A 12,879-nucleotide genomic window follows, 5' to 3' on the forward strand; every position below is an offset into this window, starting at 1 on the left:
CAAATTTGTCTATCGAGTTTGAATCACAATTTAAATTTAAATGATGGGAAATAAAGGAAAGATAACGAGGAAAATAGAAAGTAAAAGTATTTAGTGACAAGAAAACCATGACATTAAAAAACAAAAATTTGATCTTGGTGTAACAAAAGAGTAATATTGAACTAAAAGTGAGAAAAATATTGGAGATAATTTATTGAGGCCAAATTTTTCGGAGTTTGAGAACCATCACCACCATCAGAGTGCACATCACTGTGAGTCTGTTGCTAATGTATGAATCTGGATAATTGAGTTTATACTCATTTATTTATCTGTGCATATGTATGTTGGTGTGCTTTACTTGTGAATATAATTGCTTTTGAACTTTAATGTTTAATCTTGTTTATATTATCTTATCCTTTTACTTGTTTTATGTATTTGTTTTGTGTTATCTCTTTTGCAATGAATACTTAATTGTGTGAGCAATAAGAAATACAGATAAAAATACTTCTATTATGATCAGTAGTGAGTCCACTGAATAAAATGACAAGATATATATACAGAATGTGTTTTGTTAAAGAGTCATAAAATTCTTAATTCTTCTTCAAATAATATACATATATATATATATATATATAAATATTTACTTAGAGATGACTGTATAAATATTTATATATATATTTGTTTTTATTATTTACTTTGTATTATCAATATATAATATTGTGTTTAGTAATTTATGACTATTAAATAAATGTAACAATCATATTTTTATAGAATTACTGAAGATTTAAATTTTAGTATAATTGAAATAACTGGATAAAAACTCTTTTTAAATATAGCAAAATTAGTTGGCATGAGTGCGATCTATCATATACCGGTATTTTATTAAAAAGGTTCTAGAATATGCAAGTTTAATAATAATAAAAAAAGTTCTGTTTATAAACTGTTTATCTAGTATAAATTGTATGATAGTAATAATGGAGATTTTGTTATGAATACGTTAGAACATATTTATTTACTGAGTTAAATTATTGTAATTATTTGAAAATATCAATACCTTTAATTTTTAAGATTAAATCAATATTGTAAATTACGCTTTCAGTTGGTATTTGAATGAAGGAGGTCACTTGAAACCCTTGACTGAGATTTTTTCAACTAGGCATAATATTGAGATATTCAACAACACGGAAGAAGAAAAGAACAAAATAATGGATAAAATCTGGGACCATTTTCTTCGTGTCACAAAGGATAAATTATTAAATTCATGTTCAATTGTTTTATGCATTGCTTATCCAAAATTCTAATTAGCACAACACATATTCACCATGTGATAGAAGCTGACTCTTTTATTTATTTTTCTAATATTGTGACCAATGGTGGCTATTATTCTAGCTATTTATCACCAATTATTTTTCCAAAATATATAAAATATACAGTGATTTTTTAAGGCCATGGGTTTGATTTTAATTTCGGTATTCATTTGTTGTAAAAGGTAAAAACACTTTGCAGAAACTTATGATTTATCATGCATAAGTGGTAATTGGATTATTGGTGATATTTGGTAAACAAAATGTTTAAAATTTTAATAACAGTGATTTCACACTCCTGTTTTCCAATGCTAGTTAACATAAAAAGGGGAAGCCTCTAAGGAAAGTTGCTTCCATTAAAATTTACTTGACGGGACATAGAAACTAAAATACTTATATTATAACACAAATAAAATAATAAAACGAAAAGTTGAGATGGCCGAGTTGGTCTAAGGCGCCAGATTAAGGTTCTGGTCCGAAAGGGCGTGGGTTCAAATCCTACTCTCAACAAATTACGATTTTTTTATTATTCAAAATCAAAATTCTTTCTTTTTACACGTTTTTTTTTTCTTTTCATTTTTTGGTTACGAATTACTATGTTTCCCTTTAGTTATTAAAGGGATTAATTAGTTATTGTACGCTCCCATTGTAGTATTCTTTAATTATGTTTACTTCAAAATTAATATTCCTAGCCATCTTTTGCGTTTGGTACATTTCAAATTCAATCCCAGCCTAATAGTTTCAATGATTAAAAATGGATTTAGGCATGCCAGACCTAACTCCAAGCAAACATGAGTATCCAGAACCAAAAAACGTGTATAGAAAACATAAAGTTTCTTAAGAAGCAATATAAAATATCTTTTACTTAAACGTGTACTTGCATGTTGAATTCTTTAAAATCACATTCAAAAGAAATTAATATACTTTTAAATAAAATTTCACATATTAATTTACGTTAAAAAAACTTATTGTAAATCCAATAAAGTAAAACAACTTCTGATAACTTCTGTGTTGAATAAAAAAAAATTATAATAGTCATCCTAAGATAGTAGGCTGAAGCATCAAGAATACCAAACACGTTAAAAAGTTAGTATTTATCATTTAAGTGTTACCTTAACACCCAAGTCCCTAGACTAAAAAATATGAGGAAATAAATAACTCAAGGGAAAGAACTTGAGCAAAGGATAAGACTCACTGGTCGTATAAAATTGAAACGAAGCAATAATCTCTTACATTATAACTAATAAATAATAATTTGTTTCATGAACTGATACAACAAATTTTCACTTTGAAAGAAAAGGAAAGACTACTCAAAAAACTTGTCTGATATTAATGTTGATTCTAGAAGTTTGGATGTATTTTAAGAAACAAAGATCATCTTCATGCGATAGCTGTGTCTCGAGATGCCCTATTTCAGCATTTTCTTCATCTGTGAAGATTCGAGGAACCCCTGCGACATTGATGAAACCAATTCCTAGTAGTTAGGAAAAATCTTGAAACTGCACAAGTCAGCATAATAACTTAATTATAAATTACACATGTTTATTGCCAGCGATAATCTTTATTCAAGAGAAACCAATCACTTAATTTCAAAATTTCGAATGATCATATGAACCACTTTGATTGAGTACGTGTTTTGTTTAACTTTAAATACACATTATGATGCACATTCAACATGGACGAGTCTCTCATAAACTCAATGTCAATTCAAACACACCCTTAATATTTCACCAACTAAGTTCATAGGAGATGGTTACCATGAAAGCATTCCCTTGCATCTCCAGCCATGAGAACCACATCGCCACTTCGAAGGAACATTGCCAGAGGAGTATCCTCTCTGGATTTTCCTCCCAAAAGAAATATAGCCTTGCAACCCAGACTAACCAAGGGGGACAGCAAACGAATTAGGATCCAAATACAAGTTAACAAAAAAACAGAACATCAAAAGAAAGTACAATAATACCTTAAACTAACTATAGGCTTGCTCCAATCTGCTTCCATGTCATCAAGGTGACCACCCAGCGTGTCCCCTGGAATAATTCCAAAAAAAAAATAAAAAATGAGAGGCTATATATAAAACAAATATGAAGCAGACAGTTCTAAAAAATTGTTAAAGATGTCTTTTTTTTTTTCCTTCTCATGAACTGGAAAACATCTGGCTTATGCAAGAAAACGACGATTTCTCGCTGACCAATGGTGTGAAGGATATTTTTTGCTGGCAGTAGCCATAGTATCAGAGCAAACTAAAAGGTGTAGAAAAGGGCACGTGGAACTATTACACGTCTGAATTCATAATATATATGTCCTTGAAGCATACCTAAACCAAAGTAATTCACAATTGCAGCTTCAGGTCTGAATTCAACACCAGCAGGTAAAGCAGACTTGGCCAATTGTTTGGCAAGTTCACACAGTGGTTCAGGGATTTTGTTATGTGGGAGAGACATATCGTAATTCCGCTGCACACAAACGTAGTAATAAGTAAGTTCAATGAATATCAATAGGTATGCCTCTTCTAGGAAAGTGAAACTAAATTATAACTCAAAGATTTACTGGTGCACAAGTAGGCTATGCAACTATAATAACTTTAGCAAAAAAGGTTTAGTCTGAAATCTTTATAACAGGCTAGCAAAACTTAAGGTACATGTCAAACAACCTTATAATAACAATCTTTATAACAATTTTTATAAGCAACCTTATAAAAAAGGTTTAGTCTGAAATCTTTATAACAAGGTACACAGAAACTAATTGATTGAGACGAAACAAGTCCTCCAGTGATATTCAGGCACGGTGTGGAACATGTGGGCTAGTTCTTAAAGCAATTGTCCAATATCTCATTCACACAACTACAAAAATCGTTCATCTCAAGCTAAAAACAGATGTATGCAAAGCAGTAGATCATGTGTAAGCAATAACCAGCTGCAAGGTCTCCAAAGCAAGAAAAAAAAGTCTGATAACATACTTCGATAAGAACAAAATACACCCACAACTAAATTTTAATTATTTTGGAGAGAAGCAGTATTGATTCACTGAAAAATATTTAAAATGGTGAATCAAAACTTACTTTGGACCAATCAAACTGCAGGCCCAGGGTGCTCCATCGCAACTTCCGAAGCAACGCAGAAGCAGAAACGGATTTGCACTTTCGCAACGACGCTTCCTTTTGGGTAGCAAATTTCCATTCCTTACAATCTCCATTATCTATATCAGCACCAGTTTCTGATGAAGGAATTGGTGAGTTGTCTTCGACCAAAACTTTCCCTTCCTTAGCAGCACCAAAAACATCCTGAATTGGACCATAAATGGCATTGTGATTTGTTCTGTTAGGGGGCTGCGGAAAATCAGTCAAACTTTCCTTTATCAAACTACATTGTTTCTCTATGGTTAATGCCCCAGGAATAAAATAAAAGCCTGCAAATTAATCATCAGATAGTGTTGCTGAGTTCTTTAGTTACTCATAATACATGAACTAGCTAGCTACAAATGCACGGGTAAATCCGTTAAACGACGAATAATAATAAAAGAAAAAGAAAATACCTGGGCGATTTTGCAAAGAGAAAACCGGAGAGGTGAAGTTGTCGTGAAGAACGATAACACCGGGAGGAAGCGCACCGTTTCGAAGATAGCATTCTAGAATGGCTCTGAAGTCAAGAACCTCCGTTAAATCCACTGGTTTAGGTTGTTTTTTCCTGTTGAAAAGAAAAATGAATTGCAATTACAATTTGATGACATAAAACTGAAACAAACTACGATCAACGGAAAAAAAAAAAATTGAATACTTTTTGTTCTTGGAAGAGGCATTGTTGTCGTAGTAGAGCTTGTATTTCTTCTCTGCTCTTCTGAAAGCGGTTCGCTCAGAATCATCGCGGTTATTCTCGGACCCGTACATCGGAAGAGGGAAAACTCGTAAGAGGGGTAGGGTTTTTGATTTTTTTAACTCAAGAAAATAATTAAATTATTAAAAGGAAAAAGACAATAAGATCCTGGAATGAACACTTGTGGCAGGGGCATTAGTGAGAATTCACATTGGTCCTTATCGAAAAAAAATCTGTGTTTGCGAGGGTGATGGAGATGCTTATATGCACTACTACTACGAATTTATCGTATGTTACGGAAACTAGACAGAAAAAATGGCGTGCAGGAGCATGCTTCGTTCATCGATTATCGTGGAGCCGTTTCAATTCCAAAATCTTCATTTGAATTGTAACAGAGGCGTTAGGGCAGGTCCGTTTCGCCGGGGCAAAGGAGTAACCCTTCGTTGCTCTCACAGCGAGACGCCGTCGTTTCAGGACGATCAAGGTCCGCCTCAAGAGGCGGTGTTGAAGGCCATTTCCGGTAATTGATTCTCACCTGTGAACTTTTTAATTTAATGTATGCTTAATTTTAATTGAGAGATTGAAACTGAAAATGGTTAATTTATTTTGTTGCATTGCGACAGAGGTGTCTAAGGCGGAAGGGAGGGTTGGGCAAACTACCAATATGGTTATTGGAGGCACTGTGTCGGATGATTCTACCAATGAATGGCTCACTTTGGACCAGAAGGTACTATTTCATGAATTCGTTCATTCATAGTTCTCTTTGCTTAATGTTTGCTTTTAATTGTCTATTTTGTCTGCACGTTCTGGTACTTTTGATTTTTGTTATTCCCTTGGCATTGCAATACTTATGTGTTATAATGTGTGCTGCACAGGTGAATTCATACCCAACTGTTCGAGGATTCACTGCAATAGGAACGGGAGGTGAGGATTTTGTGCAAGCCATGGTTGTTGCCGTGGAATCCGTAATACAGCAGCCTATTCCTCAGGTGTGTATTCATGCCTCATACCTCATAACTATTGTAGAGCCTTTAATTGAAATTGGGAAATTCAACTTATTTATGTAAACCTGATGCATTGATTTATATAGTATGAACTGTGATCCAAATGACATTGTGTTAGATTTCTATACCTAAACTACCTTCCCCAGTGAACTTAGTTTGATTTCTTATTGTCGTGACCACTCCTTGGACCGTGACTGGCATATAAACTATGCTTTTCTTAACGTGACCAACCTTAGAATAATTCTATACCAAGACACAAATAGAAAGCAACCAAAGGGAGCTACTAAAATTTTGCCACTTATACGGCACAAATATAGCCCGTTCTAATTGTATTGGAAATTAGAACTGTAACATATACATATCTAATGTATATTTTTTCTTTTTACGATTTGTATGTTACTCTTATTACTTTATGGCTATTTTTGTGACTAGTTCTGCTTCAGGCCAACTTTGTTTGTCTAACATGGCTGTTTCTTGAACTTCATGTGATGATTGTTGATGATGAATGCCAGTTTTGTTTGTTAGGCTTGTAAAATGGCATTTCCAGTTGGGACTATACATTCTTGCCTTCTATTTCAATGTTGGATAAAAAAAAAACCTGCAAAATAAAAACGAGCTAATTGCAATGACTGTTACAAATTTTCATCGACACTATCTAATTCAGTATCACATTCCGTGCAAACAATCAGTATCTTCACATCCAACTTTGGAAGATCATTTCAGCTACAGCCTTTGTTTTTGCACAGGATTGCTGCCACGTTTATTCCAAGATCATATATGAATATATATAATTTATCTACAGAATAGTTCTTGGCCTGGGCTGTAAGCTTACAGAGCTGTCGCCAATAGTTATAACAATACCAAATTACTACCTATTGACCTTCGTAATAAATCATTTGTACATTTTAGTATTGAGGTAACAACCAAGAAGCTTGAGAATTGAGATACATCGAATGTAGAGATAAAAAATAAGCATTGAAAAGAATAAAGGGGCCTGCATTCTAAATGAGTGTGATCAGAGGGTTTCACACAGTGAAAAGACTCTCTTCTGGATGTTGCTCATTGGAAAGGAAAACACAATGAAAATAATTTTAAGCACGTGTTTTTGGAGTTTCTTTTATGAGGTGTATTACCGGTAAAACCTTTCAAGGATGTGTTCAGAGTTTCCGATGTAAGTTGTATTCTTCCTAAATCTTTCAAGCATGCTGCCAAGTTTTCCAATATGAGGTTTATTGCCCCAAAATTTATTGTGGGAGTTGCTCAAAGGAAAGGAGAATGTAGACTTTTAAGCATGTGCTCAACATACAAACACTCTATCAAACATTTAAAATATCTTTTTGAAGTTACTGAAGGGAAGGACAACACACACACACACACACACACACTTTGAAGCATGTGTTAGTAAATTGAGGAGGAGAAATATGAAGTAGATTTGCACCAATGGGTTGAGTTAACCACATAAGTGTACCTCACATCACATTCAATCTAAAACTCTGAGACATCAGGTTTGTAGGTATTCACTTGTATGTTGCTCAACTTATTCATTCTCACCCAATGTAAAACTAAATAAACAAGAATACTCACGTGTGTACCCAATATATGGAATTCATCCTATGTCTTCTCGGTTTCTCTCCTCTCAACATTGTACCAAAAACTTACCAACCTCCATGATTTGTTTTGTCACTAATCCTTTCAATAGCACCAAAAGATAGGGGCACAAACTAAATAGTCACCATTTGTGTAATAGTTCTGAAAAGTATCTCACTCCTCTTTCTTGCAGTGGAAGTGCCTACTCACACGATTTAAATCTAGATAGGGCACTAACTAAATAATCATCATCTATGTAATAGTATCGAAGAAAAGTATCTTGATCCTCCCGCTTACTTGTGTTAGTGGCCATTCTCACCCTCAAACTAAGTTTTGTTGATCTAAAGCATAAATCTAGACGTTAGCATCAGCCCATTGCTAGATGGATTTGCTTGTTATCTTTTGATGGATATATAATTTGCCCTTATTCACTCCTTAAATGAACAAATTTTACTAGCGGGGTATATATTTTGCCATCAGCTCTATTTGAATTTTCTTTTACTCAAGATGTTTGGGAATATAGAATAGGAAGACAAACGAGGAAATGCTTTTTTACCAGGTTTGTGCAAAATAACTACTATAGTAATGCAGTGCTCTTATGATCCTAAAAGGATTTAATAATTAAAATTGATAATTGTGCCCTGGTCAGTGACAGACAATTTGATTGCTCCTTAGTCTTATAGCAAGCCACTGACACTTTGAGCTTTGAGAAAAATAAAGTACTCCATCATAAGTAAAGACTTGCAAAATGGATTGTCTCCCGAGTTCATTGCAATTTAGAACATATTATTTCACCACATGTACGGTGCGTTCAGGTAAACGCGGCTTTATTTAACTTTTGTTCTATAACCTCTTATCAAATGGAAGTTTCTTCATGAGTTTGATTATGAATCTTATTGAAATAAATCTTAACAGGATGTGGTTTCTTAACCATCTATATGAACCTAAGTAAAATTTAAAATAAGTTAAAAAGAGCTAATAGGAGGGTCATACGCCACTTTCCCAAGCTCTAAATGTGATTTGTCCAAACGCTCTCACAATATATGGTTATTGATTTTTTTATGAAGTACTAATGTTTTACCTTACATGTGTGAAATTGCCTTCAAGGGATTGCTACAGGAAGATTTTGGAATATTTCATTTTTAACTCGATAATATAATACTTCTAGCTTTTTATTTGGTGGCTGATGTTCATATTTGAAGAACGTTAACTTTTCTGTTACAGGGACGTGTGAAGCAGAAGTTATCTGCAAGAGGCAAATATGTATCCGTAAATATTGGGCCTGTACAAGTTGTTTCTAGTGAACAGGTCTTTCTCTCTTGTTTACTTGTCTCTTTTCCTCTTGTTGAAGGAAACTTTTGTAGCCTTTTTTGCTAAAGATGAATTTATTCAAAAAAAAGAAGAAAACATGAAACCCCATTTGTCCTGCAAATGATTCTTGGTGAGTATATCTTAGTATGGAATTTTGTTGTATTTTTCAGGTCCAAGCTGTATATAATGCCATGAGAAGGGATGACAGAATGAAATATTTTTTGTAGTGTTAGATTTTGTATAGAATGCTGTGTTTCCTGGGGATGAATTTACACGTCTGCCTGAAGTGGTTGGGCGGATTTTGTTCTTTGATTAACCCATCATATCATTGCAATCATTATGCAAATTGGACCTCTGTTGTATCTTAGGAAGATGTAATGTAATTATTATGATTTATTACCCATAGTTATAATATTGTATACATTATATCATAGTAGATTGGTTCAGTTTAATTTCCTACGTTTTGATTTAGTGTACGACATAATTGGAAAAGGACAGTGAAACGTGCTATGAGATATCACTATGCTAAGATATAAACAATTGTTGAATTTCTGTTTTAGGTAATCTATCATTTCTGCTTTTGACACGAAATGAAAATCCATTGCAAACTGTAAATAAGAAGTGGATGGGAGCAACATCTGAGAGGCGTCTTATAACTTTCAATTAAAATGCTCTACCTTGCTCTTTTTCCACGATTGGCACCTTTAACCAGCAATTTTGTTTGCTTACTCTTTTTCTTCTTCCCATTTCTCTTTCAATTGCAACTTCTATTAGCATTACATCCTTTTCTTTTATTTACTTCCAATTATTGTTTCTTCAATGAGATACAAGCAAATGAATCGACAAAAGAATGTAAATGTTCTATGTCTGATTTTAAGTTTCTAGTTAGAATCTTCCAAAATTGAGTCTATTCACAAAAGAGTATTTCATGAGTTTTTAGTTTCTTTGATATTTTGTTACCAGATCTTTGATAGATAAGTTACATTTTCTTTTAATAGAATATCGAGCTAAGTACTGATACCTGTAACTTATAAACGATCAGTAATTCAATTATGAGACAGTTAAACTGCTCTAAAGAAGATTTCAGGTTTAAAAACCTAGTTGTGAATACCGAATCTTAATTGGATCGAGCCATGAGAGACTGAAACATGAATCATAATTGAATTCTATCTAGTGTGATGTCAAACAATAATAAAATCATTGATATATTTGATTCACTGAAATCTTTGATATTTTATTTTTCTAATAATCAATTTATTCCAAAAAATAAAAATGCATATCACTTTAAAACTTTGTCAAATATCACTTCTCATTCATAAATTCATAAAATACAAGAGATTCTCACATTAACTATAAAAGTCAACCAGAAGCTACAATTAATTAATACTAACAAGTTAAGTGCACGTAATATTTTCTCTTGAATAAGCCAAGCAAGCACGTTCCTTCACCATGCAATCACACGTTGCGCTGTCGGAAAAGTGGACATGAGAAAACAGTCCTATAAGCAGGTGAATCCTTTGGTCTGGATTTGGAATTACAAAAAGTAAAATTGGAAAGTAAAAGATAGTAACAATCAAAGAGAGAGTAAAATATAATGTAAGATCCGATACACAACACGATGCTGAATCATACTCTAACCAGAGAGAAAAGAAGAAGCAAAAAAGATGAAGATTTATGGGAATGGTTAGCAGTGAAGAAATTTCTAGCAGAAACGAGAAGCGAAAGTGTCGTTAGAAGGAGGCATCTTAAAGTGCCAAAGCCTTCCAGCACCATTCACCAAATTCTTCCGACACAGAAACTCTTCCGCGTAAAGCTTCTCCACCTTGCGATCCACGTCATGCAAGAACACGTGCGTCACACCGGGTTCCTTCCGGTTACGCGCCATTACAGCGGCGGAGAACACCGCCGACATCCGCCCCGGGGCCTCCGCGAAGTACCCCTTGGGCGCGTCGATCATGATCATGTCCCACTCCGTCTCGTAAACCTCGTCGGGGAGATTATCCAGCGCCAGCTTGCACGCTTTGTTGCCACGCAGGTACGCCGTCGTAGGATTGCACGTGGCTTCGGTGCGGTACGAGGTGAGCAGCGTATTGGCGTCGCGAAGCTGCGTACGGTAATGGACGGTATGAGCCCGCAGGCCTGGCGCGTCTTTCAAGATCGAGTGGACCCACTTCGGATCCTCCTCCAGGAACACCGTGGTGCCACCCGGGTTGAACGAGGCCCACATGAGGGAGTCGTGGCCCAGCCCGAAGACCAGGAAGTTGCATGGCCGGCCCAGTGACTTTATCACGTCAAGACTGACCTTGATCTCCGCCACCGATTGCTGCGGCACCACGCGCGAGGTCGCGTAGTGGAGAATGGCGCGCATCTGCATCGGTGCCGGGTCGTAACTGAATTCTTTTCGGGTTCGGATCCCGAGCGTGCCCGGACACAGGTAAGCAGTTTCCGAGGATCGGCCTGTGGTTGAGAGGAAAAGCCCGACGACAACGAGGCCCACCACGGCCAGGCCCACCAACCACCGTTTCCCCTGTAACGGATAACGGCTCTTCATTTTTGAACCCCTTTAATTTCTTCCCCTTTGGATTGCATGTATGTGATGATAGTATAATATGGTGTTGATTATGAGTGTGTGTGTTTTTGTTGTTGTTGTTGTGTTATGGAAGATGTAGCATGAAGGAGTGGAGATGCAGTGATTGGAAAGATGAAGTTTTGCTTTGTGTTTTAAGGAAAGGTGCTTTGATTTTGTCAAATGAGGAAAATTGGCAGCACAACCAATATAAGGTACCAATTGAAATTTAAAAGATTTTTTTTTTTTCATGATACGATTTCAACACATTTTGGGTTTAAAATTAGGACAAGAAGATACCAATTGTTACACTAGGAGTGTGGAATAACATTTGACACGTGGCACTTGGAATGTAATTAATACAAAACCCTATTTGGAATTCGGAAGCCTTATCCTTGTCCCAGTTTCATGTTTTTACATAATAGAAATAACGTTATTAGTTTTTCATGTTTTAGATGCATGTTTTTTAATTAATGAATAAAGTATATTAAGAATCAGATAAATTGTGTAGAACTGATAGTTAATAAATGTATATGATTCAAGTAGCAGTGTTGAATAATCTTATTTTGAGATACTGTGTTTTAGAAAGTTAGAGTAAGCATACATTATTACATGAAGGGCTTCTTTTAATATAGTTTCATATATTTTTATATGTGCTTCTCTTAACAATCAAGTAGTACAGAGAAGAGTTATCATTCATGCGTATTCACGCTTAACCAATTAATATCATTAGTTTCCAATTCCACTAACTTTTTTTATTTCAATATCATAAAATAATCACACTTCTATCGCAATTGTTCCGACGAAAAATTGAGTATCTTAAATTGAAGATAAAAGATACAAATAACTTTTTTTAACAAAAACATAAATAATATTAAATTCAAAATAGTTTCGTTATTATTTTCAACTTGTTCCCTTTTTCTAGTTCTACCTCTTTAACCTCATCTTCAAATTGTGGTCTTCGATCGTTATATATATGATCAGAGGTATAATTTTGAAATATTGGAATTAGTTGTTGCAAACACAACAAGTAGCCCTGCGAGTTCTTAAACTATTCTCATAGCATTTTCTGAAAACCTCTTGATCAATCTTCATGGTCTCCACCTTTCCTTCTGCAGTTGGAAATTTCATCTTGAAATTAACCATTGACAATCGCCCTTAACTTATTGAGAAGACCTTTCGAGCAACAAATTATACGAAGACAGAGCATTCACCACAATATACATAATAACAATAGCTTATGTTGCGTGTTCATCCGAAAGGGTCATTCTTAAGTCAACATACCTTCTAACCTCCACATGCTCTTCCGAAAACTC

General features: G+C 34.6%; 3 protein-coding genes and 1 non-coding gene across 5 annotated transcripts; 2 read left to right on the top strand and 2 right to left on the bottom strand.

Annotated features, from left to right (window-relative positions):
- Positions 1-1,712: 1,712 nt before the first annotated feature.
- TRNAL-AAG (transfer RNA leucine (anticodon AAG)) lies at positions 1,713-1,793 on the top strand. The gene has a single exon. It is a non-coding gene; the product is annotated as a tRNA-Leu (tRNA).
- Positions 1,794-2,456: 663 nt separating this feature from the next.
- On the bottom strand, positions 2,457-5,216 carry LOC114176762 (oxidoreductase, 2OG-Fe(II) oxygenase family protein). 2 transcript variants are annotated; one of them, XM_028061915.2, is made up of 7 exons: positions 5,060-5,216; positions 4,818-4,969; positions 4,345-4,691; positions 3,601-3,739; positions 3,247-3,313; positions 3,041-3,162; positions 2,457-2,733 (listed from the first exon to the last, which is right to left on the bottom strand). In XM_028061915.2, the coding sequence occupies exons 1-7, from the start codon at positions 5,167-5,169 to the stop codon at positions 2,594-2,596; spliced, it is 1,077 nt and encodes a 358-aa protein (XP_027917716.1). In that variant the 5' UTR covers positions 5,170-5,216; the 3' UTR covers positions 2,457-2,593. The 2 variants fall into 2 exon arrangements, with proteins under 2 accessions (XP_027917716.1, XP_027917725.1); XM_028061924.2 differs by having other exon boundaries at positions 2,457-2,782.
- Positions 5,217-5,347: 131 nt separating this feature from the next.
- On the top strand, positions 5,348-9,449 carry LOC114176203 (phosphoribosylformylglycinamidine synthase). The gene is made up of 5 exons (XM_028061163.2): positions 5,348-5,615; positions 5,719-5,822; positions 5,971-6,084; positions 8,911-8,994; positions 9,168-9,449. Exons 1-5 carry the CDS (start codon positions 5,411-5,413, stop codon positions 9,222-9,224), a joined length of 564 nt encoding a protein of 187 aa, XP_027916964.1. The 5' UTR covers positions 5,348-5,410; the 3' UTR covers positions 9,225-9,449.
- Positions 9,450-10,288: 839 nt separating this feature from the next.
- LOC114178608 (arabinogalactan O-methyltransferase 1-like) lies at positions 10,289-11,784 on the bottom strand. The gene has a single exon (XM_028064619.2). It carries the CDS (start codon positions 11,546-11,548, stop codon positions 10,700-10,702), a length of 849 nt encoding a protein of 282 aa, XP_027920420.1. The 5' UTR covers positions 11,549-11,784; the 3' UTR covers positions 10,289-10,699.
- Positions 11,785-12,879: the final 1,095 nt, after the last annotated feature.

The sequence above is a fragment of the Vigna unguiculata genome, chromosome 1 (assembly GCF_037176805.1).
Source record: "Vigna unguiculata cultivar grain cowpea cultivar isolate G323 ecotype 2 chromosome 1, ASM3717680v1, whole genome shotgun sequence".
In the NCBI taxonomy this organism is placed as follows: Eukaryota; Viridiplantae; Streptophyta; class Magnoliopsida; order Fabales; family Fabaceae; genus Vigna; species Vigna unguiculata.